The sequence below is a fragment of the Pseudopodoces humilis genome, chromosome 16, assembly GCF_049639895.1.
Source record: "Pseudopodoces humilis isolate 2021_Gansu_Grassland_sample_001 chromosome 16, ASM4963989v1, whole genome shotgun sequence".
NCBI classification, from domain to species: Eukaryota; Metazoa; Chordata; class Aves; order Passeriformes; family Paridae; genus Pseudopodoces; species Pseudopodoces humilis.
The window spans coordinates 2,559,724-2,570,863 of NC_142215.1; the positions used below are offsets into that span (position 1 = coordinate 2,559,724).

Here is an 11,140-nt window from a genome sequence, read left to right on the forward strand (position 1 = left end):
TTGGTCATGACCTTGGATGACCCTTCTGGTTAATCTGCTGTCTCACACAAGTGCAATGCCCAAGATGGGAGTTTGCATCTGCCATGCCCCAGCAGCTGAGGGCAGGGGCCTGGGACCCTCCTGATGCTGTGCAGAGGATGGGGCACAAGCCATCTGACATGGCCACAGTGCAACTAACACCCCAGCACACTGTCTGTGTCCCTCTCCTTGTCCTCCCTGCCCCATGGGCCTGACTGGGTCTATACCTGAGGTGAAGGTGACATTTTTCCCATGACCCATAACCCCTTCCAGTCTCTGAGAGGAAGATGCAATTGTTCCCTTTACCCCCTCCAGGTCACAACCTGAGAAGATGCTGTTGGACCTTGTAGGCCTCGCAGTTTCCACCATTGAAATGAAAGCACCATTCCCCCATATCCCTCTCCCAGTCTCTACCTTTGAAGGAACTTCCATTTCCCCCTGTACCCCTCTTCCCAATCTCTACCTGAGGACAAGGTGCCATTCCTGTCCATACCCCTCTCCTGGTCTCCCTCTGAGGGGAAGATGCCATGGCCCGCTCTACTGTTCTCTTGATCAACACCTGAGGGGATGGTGCCATTTCCCCACTGCACCTCTCTCACAGTCTCATCCTGAGGGGAAAGCACCATGCTCTCCTCATACTCTTTATCAGGTCATTACCTGAGGCAAAGATGCCATTTCCTTTTGTGCCCCTCTTCCGATCTCTGCCTGAGGGGAAGGCGCTATTCCTCACGAACCTTCTCCCGGTCTCTGCCTAAGGGGAAGATGCCACTGCTGCCACCTGAACCCCTCTCCTGGTCTCTGCCTGAAGGGAAGATGTCACTGCCCTCTGTAACCGACTCCGGTCTCTACCCGAGGCGAAGGTGTCATTCCCCCAGACCTCCATCCCTCCTCCCCGTCCCCACATAACGGGTACAACCGCCGGCCGCCCCCGCTCCCGGCGCCTCAGGGCCCGACAGCACCAGCGCGGGGCGGGGCGGGCGGAGGCGGCTGCGGGGCGGGGCGGCGGGGCCACGCCGCGGCCCGGCGGCGGAGGGGGCGACGCCGGCGGGGCGGGCGCTGCCGCCTTGTCGGAGCGGCCGGCGCTCGGCTGCCCTCGCCGGGCATGTCAGCGCCGGGCCCCGGCCCCGGCGAGGCGGCCCCGGGCGCCAGGGAGGCGGCGCGGCGGGACCCGCTGGCCGCCGACCTGCGGTGCAGCCTGTTCGCCGCCGCGCTGCAGAGCTACAAGCGCGACTCAGCGCTGAGGCCCTTCCCGGGCCGCTACGCCAGCGGCGACACCAAGGACTTCGAGGGGCTGGTGAGTGCCCGGGGCCGGCCCGGGGGAACTGCCCGCGGCGCCCATGGGGAGCACGGGCTGCCCGCAGAGGTGAGGGCAGCGGCGCCGCAGAGTCACGGATAAAGCAGGATGAAGGGTTTATCCAGTCAAGAAATCCAGGTTTAAAAGAGTATTTGGGATTCTGACCGATAAACCCACACTGGGAAACGCCCAGATCCGGTGTGGGCACGTGAAGTAAGAAGCGATAGATAACAGGTAGTGAACCGACAGGACGAGAAGAGACGGCCTCAAGCTGCTCAAGATTGAGTGTTCTGGAACATTTCTACCCTGAAAGGGTGGTTAGGCATTAATATAGGCTGCCCAGGGAAGTGGTAGAATTACTATCCCTGGAGGTGTTCAGAAAACATGTAGATGTGGTACTTGGGGTCATGGTTTAGCGGTGGGCTGGGCAAAGTTAGATTAATGGTTGGACTCAATAATCTCAGACATATTTTCCAGCCTTAATGTTCCTGATGTTTTGTGAAGTGTTATGAGAGCTTGCCAACGTTCGATTCAAATTCATATTGAAGGATTTGCATGTTACATGGCCTGAACACCCCCATGTCAGGGCCACTGCACATAGTGTCCTGTGACAGCTTGTTTTTTCTCAGGAGTGTGTCTGATTGTTCCTGTACAAACCCTCCAGATACTGTTGGTAAGTATCACTGTTTATAACTTGCCTGCTCTTTGCATTCAGAGCAATTGACAAACTTCCCCACAAAGTGGATACAAGTGTCTATATCTAAGAACAGAACCTGTTTTTCAGTTTGTTGGGTTGAAATATTGGTTTCTTTTCACTAGAGGTCCCTGTTTAATCGCAGTGGCACTAAGGAGCTTGTGCTAAATGCCTCTGTTGTTAGCTTGCAGATACCAAGGCTCTACCAAGCCTAAAAGAGCTTCTGGAGTCTGTTCCAAATACAGATAAAAGGACCTGGGACCTGTTTAGTTGGATTCTATCATCTAAGGTCTTCATGATACAAAGTAATAAGAAACAGGAGGTAAGTTCTGAATTCTGAAAATCTTAATTAGAATTTGTTTTTTAAGGCAAGCTTGCACTTCAGAGAATATTTCCTGCAGCCAGAATTAAGTTGGTTATTGTGAGAGCTTGACAGTTGAACATAAATCTATTCTTCTCTGTTTATAGAGAGGGGTGTTTTTAAGTAAAATTTTCAGGAACACTGGTTGGAAGAAATAGTTACCACTGTCAGTACTTGATGATGGGCAGTGATTGTAGTTGGTTACTGCAGTTAACATAACATGGTTTAGTCTGAGAGAGTCCAATCTGGATGTCTTGGAGCTGGGTCCTGCTTGTCACTGAGAAAGACAATTCTTGTCTTCTGCCCCAAAAAGGGAAAGGTTTAGTGCCACTGAGGCACTTCTATAACAGGGATCAAAATAGTTGTAGAGATTAGCAGCAAGATGAAAACAACTTCTGTTTCCATCATTTTTTCTCTTGCAGGATCAGCTGATGAATATATTGTCTTAGTAACCAAAGTAGAATTGTGATATTGTCCTTGCATCATAAATTAATTCATAGTTACAATTCAGGTTTGGATTTTTTTCTGGAGAGAAGATTTAGGATTTAATGTCTATAGCAAGAAACTGGCAGGATTTTTACTGTGCACTTACTCCTGAATTGTGAGAGTGTTGAATTCTAACTCAGAAAAGCATAATCAGAATGCATTAAACAGTATGAAGGGACAGGAAGCAGAATTTCCAGTGAGTAATCTAACTATATAAACCAACACTGATATTCCTTCCTGGTTTTAAGTACGAGAAGATCCAGGAACTCACAGGGATGTCTGGAGCTGCAGTTCCTGCTCCTGACTACCTCTTTGAGATTGTGTACTGTGATCAAATGAACATCAAATTTGCTGAGACCAAGGGAGAACGAGACCTTATCTACGCCTTCCATGGGAGCCGCCTGGAGAACTTCCATTCCATCCTGCACCATGGCCTGCACTGCCACTTGAATAGGGTGAGGCTCCTGCCATTGACACCATCTTCCCTTGCTCACTTGCAGCTGCAGACACTTTTTTAAAAATATGTGCTGATGATCTTGTACTGCTGTCTTCATTTCAGTGTAGGCCTTTGTGGATGGCTATGTTGGATTTTTCTAGTGCAGCTTGAGGGTAAAAACTGGAAGTGGCATGAAACCCTTTTCACCAGCATGACAAATTGTGACTGTCCTTTGCTTCTTTATAAGGATGTGTAATTCCTCTGAAAATCCTGGCCTGACAGCCTGCAGCTGGGAAGTGCCTGTCTACGGAGGAGGAGGATAGTGGAGATTTTCTGCCTGGCCTTGTGTTTAGATCAGCAAAGTTTCAGGTGCTACTTGCCAGTGGAGCTTTCTTAAAATGGTCTGGTTTAGAGACATCCCATAGGATTTACACCTCTTCTGATTTCAGTGGAAGGGCTTTTTGTGTCAGCTGTGAGGCAGCTTTGACACAGCACCTGCTTGACATTCCAGTCAACCTGGACTATGTTTTTTACCCACATTCTCGATGAGTAATGGTTTACCGGGTACAATGGACTTACTGGAGTAATAATTTTAGCCAGTGTGGCAAATTGAAAAGTACTTTCCTCTTTTCTAGTAAAGCATGGATTTAAATGAAGCAAAGCCTTGCCTTGTTTGGATTACTTGAATGATGACAGTCTCAATAAATCGATGAAATGCCTTTTAAGAGCAGTGCTGTCATGTTGATGTAAGATACTTATGCTGGCAAACTAACTCCAAATCCGGGAAAGCATGAATCTGTCCACACAAAATGCTCTGCCAAGCAGCTAATTTGAGGGATGTGAGAGGGTAGCAACCCCACCCCAAGGAAGTTGTGCCAGGACAAAAACAGTGCATGGACCAGGCCCAACACGGGTCAGAAAGGCCTTTCGTAATTTACCTTCAGGAGAAGAACTGCCAGTCTAAAAGGAAAGAACACTTGTATGTTGTTTGAGGTTTGCAGTACATGATTTTAGGGTAGACTTCTGCTCTGTTTCAGACATCCCTGTTTGGTGAAGGCACCTATCTGACCAGTGACCTGAGCCTGGCTCTGCTGTACAGCCCTCATGGTCTTGGCTGGCAGCGAAGTGCACTGGGCTCTATCCTCAGCTGTGTGGCTGTTTGTGAGATCATTGACCACCCAGATGTAAAGTGTCAGGTGAAGAAGAAAGGTGAGTCTATTACAGTAATAACTGTGTAGTAGTTACATCTGTCCTTCATGTTGTTTTTCTTTCCCTCTTAATATCAGTGGCTCCTCGAGCACTGGATGGGAGACTTACCTCCTCGTCACCCTGGTCTAGGCCATAATGTCATCCATACCAAGGATGACTAGGAGTGGTATAGCCTCAAGCAAACTTCTCACTCTATTCTTGGATGCTGAGGGCTTCAGGGGAATACCAAGACTAGATCTTTGGTTATCTCGTTCCCATTCTTCTGGGGGGTGTGTATGGGGGTGTTGGTTGTTTACTTTTTTTACAGTTACTTGAAGTTCTGCTTTTTTTTTTTCTTTCCCAATTCAGATTCAGAAGAAATAGACAGAAAAAGAGCAAGAGTGAAAAACAGTGAAGGGGGAGACGTACCACAGAAATACTTTGTTGTTACAAACAACCAGCTTTTACGAGTTAAATATTTGCTAGTGTATTCACAGAAGCAGCATAGGAGGTAAGAGTTCAGCTGTCTAGAGGGATGAGCTGCTACAACAGCCAGGTAAACGTATCTCATTGTTGAAAAACAAAGAAGAAAGATATACTGCACTTCCAGAATTTGTTTGTAGCCCATTTCCTATGGAAATAAGTCTTACACCATCATGTTGCCTCTGTCTTGCTCTTGGACATTCCCAGGCTCAGCTAAATTTGCTTTTTTACCAGACCTGTAAGCACTTAGAGTCTTTGAGAGGTCTAATTATCTGTTTGTGGCAAGAAACCAAGAGTCGATGTCTGGTGAGTGCATCTCTTAAAACTACCTCAGTTTTAACTCTGCCCTTATCTATCCTACATGGCAGTGTTCACTCAGCTATTCAACACATGTCTACAGGCCAGGCAGCTACAGCTCGACCACAGGGAGAGGTGTGAACATGGGGAGAAAAGACAGGATTGTGCATGGAGACTTAAGGAAAAGGGATGTGGTGAAAATCAGGCTTCATTAGTTACAGGGATTGTGGAACAATGTTCTGTTCTCATTAGATTGGCTTAAAGTAATGAAACCTGAGATATTTTTTGCCAAGGTATTTGTGCATCTCTGGCAGAATTCATGCCTTTTTCCCTTTTCAGGCCTTCTAATGAATCTTCCTGGTTCTACACCCACCGTTTTGCCGTAATGATGATGTTGTACCTGCTCTTGCTGATAGTGATAGGGGCCAGCAACTCGCCAACCTTCATCTACTACTGGCACAGAATGTTTGACTCAGAGAGATGAACCACCCAAGATGATAAACTGTTAATTTCACCACATGCCTTAAGAATAGCTGATCTGCAGCACACTGCATCTATTCCAGAGCTCTGGAAATAAAGGTGCCTGGAGCTTTCCAGTTGTGTCACCAATATATTAATCCTCATTGTATCTCTGCATTTATTCTTATTTCTGTGTTCCTAGGATTCATGAGGATGCCTAGTACAGCTGAAAAGGATCACAGTGGTGCAGCTTAGCATGAGCCAATCGTTAAGGGTCCATGGAAAAAAGGTTATTTAAGATTAATGGAAACACTCAGGTGTAACTTAATTTCTGTCAAGGTGAAATATGTTTGCACAAGTTGGAAAGGAGGGTTTTTCTGAATATCAGGCAAAGCAACCTGTTGGGAGTCTTATCAGTATGTTTTCAGAAACTGAATCTAGTGATGTTTGTGGCATGTATCAGTGCAGATGGAATTACTTTTAAACTTCTAAAACTAACTTTGGCCAGGAATTTTTATATTTGAGCATAATGATTGTAAGGAAAAAAAAACAACAAGAAATAAAACAACTGCCAAATGGAAGAACTCAAACAGTTTCTAGTGTGTTTTTTCCCCTTTGTAGAACATTATTGTGTTTTAATCCCAGTTGGCAACTAACTACAAATCCAAAACATAGTTACTACACTGCTATGAGGAAAATTCATTCTATCCTGGGCAAAAACAGCACAAACATCTACATGGCTTGTGGTCTCAGCCGTGGTCTATCTTATCCTAGCTTTCTGTGCAGATTAGACAAACTCAGGGTTTTCAGCATCAATACTGAATAAGGATTGTTCTTACCAAACTGGGGGTTTGTTAGAGAATATACCATGTGCAAGTTAATAATGCAACATACACAGGGCAATGCTCTCTCCTCTCCCTCCTGTCGTTTGTGTTTGCTGTTGTCACAAAGCAACCTACAACTGCCTGAAACAGAAAAAGGAGCAAAGCACTGTCCCCTGATTAGTGACTGGGCATGGGATAACCATGAAGACCCAGAGATTCTAGGCAAGGAAAAGTCAGATATGTGCCACAGTTCAGTCTCTCAGTCCAGCCTTTAGTTGATAAACACAGATTTTCATTGCACAATGAACCCTAACCACAAAAAACCCAACTCATCACATATTTCCAGCAAAGGAGTCTGTGATTACTATCTTACTCATTAAATATTTCAAAGAAAATCTCTTCTCTTTCTGATGTTGTTCTGGTACCTAATTGCCAGAAATAATGTCCTGGTAATCAGGTTTTTTAATTCAAGGCTGAGAACAAGTTCATTTACAACAACCCTCTTCTTGGTGACTGGAGCTAGACACATTTATCCCAGTTAATTTTGCTGCCAGAACAAATTTATTTATTCACCATACAGCTTGCAAAACAAGAACATTATAATCCAATTCCCCATTGCCTTTTACAGCCCGTTAATAATGCTTACTGTCAAAGCACACTGCAGCACCTCAGCTCAAGAAGTGTCTGTGCTAATTGTAGCAGAGATTTGCAATTAAAATATACATAAACAAATAATTTATTGTGCAACAGGTTCAACTACTTTATAGCTTACACCTTGATATTTCAGTGCAGAAACTTGAGGATTTAGATGTGCATGGGGGTCCTGGGAATATTTGCCCATTCTTGGTCTTTCTCAGCATGTTACAGTAAAGGTTGTGCCATGTAAATATACAAGTTTAGGAGACGTAATGTGCCAGCCAAAAAACCTGGAGGTACTTGATGCTGTCTAAAGGGTACTGCTTTGTTCAAAGCCTGGTTTGTCTGAAAAAATACCCCATCTTTTGGAACAGATGGGCTATTTGGGGCCCTTTGGAAAAGGAAGAGGCAGCAGTTGTGGGATGGCTGGCTGCTGGCCCTGCAGGGAAATGCACAAACCTGAGAGCTCCTGAGCCAGATGAAAAGAACACAGCAGGGATTTAAAGCTCTTTTCTTAGGGTTTCTTTGCATAGGAAAATTTCTGAGAGTAAGCAGAAGTAGTAATAATAGTTCCAGGCTATGTCCCCAGAGAGAGAAAGCATTGTGGGGGCTCATGGCAGACATGCACAGTCCAGCTCTGCAATGAAATCAGCAGGTATCAAAGGAAAAAAAAAAATCAGCTTTTTCCGCTTTGATCAGTTTGAATAGACTCAAAAAAAAAAAAAAAAAAAGGAGGTGGTTGCAGGTGGGGGCTGAGTCCTGATGGATGTGTCTGGAGTATCCCTTGGAGAGCTTGTAGCCCCATCCCTCATGCTCAGGCCTGCAGGGATTCTGGGCACAGCCTTTTGCTTCAGCTCCACAGCTGTGGAGTGAGGCAACAGCAATGGGAAAATATTTTAAATACATTTAAGGTGCTCAGATCCTACCTAGCAGCCTGGCAGAATACTTAATATCCTACTCCCACGCTTGTTTTCTGAGCTCCCTGCTGATTTCAGCATGTGTTTCCCAACGTGGCGAGGTGCAGTCAGCTGGATTAATACGGGTATTGTGCTGAGTAACTAACAGTATTATGAATTAACCCAAGGTTTGTGTTAGCCTCTTAAGCCACTTGCGTGGCTCTTTGAACATGCACAGTGCTATAAAAACACTAACAGGGAATGAATCAGAATTTCCTCCCGAACAAAGGGCCGCTGTGTTTGAAGCAGGCAGCCCAGGGTGAGGTCGAGGAGTTGTAAAATACAGAGCAACCTGCTCTTATTAATATGTTCATTACATTGCTGTGGTGAATATTAAGGAATTGTTACTGAATCAGACAAATCTGATCCTGGCTGAGACTGCAAGCAGTGTGGTAACTGGTGTTTCCTTGGTGGGAATGAGCAGGTTTTGAGGAAGTGGGAGAATTTTCCTCCAACAAGCAGAAATAGATAATATACATAAAAACTATTTTTTCTCTATTTTATAGATATTTATATATGGAGAGCTGAGGAGCCAGCTGATGAGAAGGGCAGGTGCTGATGGAGACAAAGGGTTTGAGACAATGTAGGGAGAAAAAGGGAAGCACCACAGAGAGTAGGACCACCCCTGGGTGGGGGGTGCAAAGCAAGACTTTGGGATTCACGCTCCCAATAACTGATGCAAAAATCTTGTGCTCTCTAAAGTGTGAGCAAATATAAGAAAAGCAGAATCAGAAATGTAGGAATATTCAAACCAGGCCTAGACTTCGGTCCACCTCTGGCACAACCCAGACTGATCCCAGTTTCCCCAAGGAGGTGCTGCCCACCTGCTTGCTCCCCCTTCCTGCATGCAGTGGGCACATGGCACAGCAGCACACGCTTCCGGTGACATTTTCCTTCTCTCATGAAAGCTGTCACTTTGGGCACCTTGCCCACACTCCAGGCTCCACAAGATTTCACTTCGAACGTCAGCAACAGGAGGGAAGGCATGAAAGAGGTGGGCAAAAGGAGCAGCACTGGAGTGCCTGCAAGAATCCCAAGGAATGTGCCATGCTTCCCCTAAGGACTAAGGTACATCTGCTTGCCAGAATCCCCATTTTCCTACTCTTCATAGAAATCTTTTCCAACCTAAATTATTGCAAGATCACTGAGTCCCCCTAAAGCTAAACCTGCTTTTATCTTTTTACTGTACCCATGGGGTGTAAAGGTGGTGAATCCTTCCCACAAGGAAAAAAGTGTTTCTTGCTCCTCAGAGAAGACCTCTAAGCTCTTCTGTTGCTGGGCAAGAGGAGACATGTGCATGAGCAATGTTGGATCTGTTCTCTCCCACTCAGCAAAAAGTAGATGGAGACAGTTTTTAGTAGATTAAAGACACTTTCCTGCTTATTCAAGGCTTGCCAGAAAACCAACACACCTTCAAGGTCTGCCTCCCATCAGCAGTATAAACAAAAAGACCAAAGCAGTGCCTGATGAATAAATTAGCTTCCCCTACTGCAAGCCATTCCCATCACCTTACAAGAAGCCCTTTTTTGCCAGCCTGGCATCAGCCAACCCCCACTCCGTTAGCATTGGGTAATTAACATTGAGCAGAACGAGCCCAGGAAAGCCAAACTGCGATTACGCATCTCATTGGAGTTTGGAAATGCCTCATGCTAATCCCCACCAGTTGGTCTAGGCTCCTGCAGTTCTAATTGATTTTTTTTTTCTCCTTGGGCTACATGTTTAGCATAAATAATAATTAGTACCAGAAAGGCAAGGGCTGAATACCCAGGGTGTGCAGCTTAGCATCACCCTGAGTATTGTGGCTTCCTGCGTCCTCATTGCCCAGCCTCAGCCAGTCTGCAAGGACCACTTGCCACCCCTCCAATTTCAATAATTTGTTAGCTGGGGTACTGGGAGACCAGTGCAGATCCTTGCTGGCTGATGGGGAGCCAACATCTCTTGGAAACAGGTTGAGAAAAAGCCCCCTCAGCGCCCAAATGAGATTTATTTTCTTGAGGGGAAGACATCTCCCAGCTCCCTACACGCACAACCACAGCAAGAAAAGAGTTGTTTTTAAAACAAAGCTCTTTCATCCTGATAAAGTCCAGATGCTCATCAAAAGCTGCAATAGCCACAAAAATAGCTAAGGAACTGCCTCCTGCCAAGTCCAGAGCTCCTGAGCTGTCCAAAGGTTTAATTAAAGTAAGAAAACAACAACCCACCTGGCTTAAAACTAAATTTCTCTTCAAAAGCAAACCCCACATTTAGTAACAAACATCAGAGAATGAAAAAAAAGAAATAATCCACTATTTCTAATTACCTGGAAAGGACAGCACAGTTGAATAAACTCATCTCTTCAACCCACACCCAGAGAGGAAACCTCTGCCTTCACAAGCAAATTTTAGCACAATGGTAGAAAGCAAACAACTCATGTTACTCACCACAGCTCAGCTGATCCCTCCAGAAGCCCTCATTTGCCTCCATCTGGCACTAAAGGTGCTGATGGCCCCCTCCACCTACCAGCTGCTTCCCATCACTTCCATCATTGGGACACCTCAGACAACACCTGTGGTGTGGCTGCACCTGCTCTGCTGGGGCAGAACCGAGGGGCTGGTGTTGCTTAGGGCAAAGCGAATGTGTCCAGCGTGCGGCCTGTAACCTGCTAGCTTGTGCTTTGGGACACGGGGACAGAAAGGTCTAGGGGGGCTGGGCAGTGTCAGGTCTGGTTCTCATTACCCCAAATACCCTCTTTCGTGGTTTGCCCTGTATCCCACAGAGCTGCTGTGTAATGATGTGTCTGTCTGTACCCTTCACACCAAAAAACAGTAGCAGGGACTGTTTTCCCTTCTGGCTCTCTTCAAAAGAGAGAAGAAACCTCACCTACCTCCCCCACTGTGGTTCTTTGCACTGGTCTTACCTGAGCCCCCCCATCCTCACAGCACTTCCTACCTGCTCACCATGGGCATGAATGCCCCTGCATTAGTCAATCTCCAAATATGTAGACCTTTCCCCGGGCTTGTCACACAGCC

At 46.1% G+C, this 11,140-nt stretch overlaps 1 protein-coding gene across 2 annotated transcripts; it reads left to right on the forward strand.

Moving 5' to 3' along the window:
- The first annotated feature begins 1,120 nt into the window (after positions 1-1,120).
- Positions 1,121-6,306, forward strand: PARP16 (poly(ADP-ribose) polymerase family member 16). Of its 2 annotated transcripts, XR_001331402.2 has the most exons (7): positions 1,121-1,312; positions 2,191-2,328; positions 3,102-3,308; positions 4,327-4,498; positions 4,847-4,988; positions 5,597-5,836; positions 5,919-6,306. XR_001331402.2 is itself a non-coding variant. In XM_005521636.2 (6 exons), exons 1-6 carry the CDS (start codon positions 1,121-1,123, stop codon positions 5,739-5,741), a joined length of 996 nt encoding a protein of 331 aa, XP_005521693.1. In that variant the 3' UTR covers positions 5,742-6,306. The 2 variants fall into 2 exon arrangements, 1 of the variants encoding a protein (XP_005521693.1); XM_005521636.2 differs by having other exon boundaries at positions 5,597-6,306.
- The last annotated feature ends 4,834 nt before the right edge of the window (positions 6,307-11,140 follow it).

Bases quoted from the DNA above. Each gene is read 5' to 3' on its own strand.
- PARP16 (XM_005521636.2), top strand. From the start codon at position 1,121: ATGTCAGCGCCGGGCCCCGGCCCCGGCGAGGCGGCCCCGGGCGCCAGG. The intron at 1,313-2,190 runs GTGAGTGCCCGG...CTCTGTTGTTAG, and splicing joins CCAAGGACTTCGAGGGGCTG to CTTGCAGATACCAAGGCTCT. The intron at 4,499-4,846 runs GTGAGTCTATTA...TTCCCAATTCAG, and splicing joins GTGTCAGGTGAAGAAGAAAG to ATTCAGAAGAAATAGACAGA.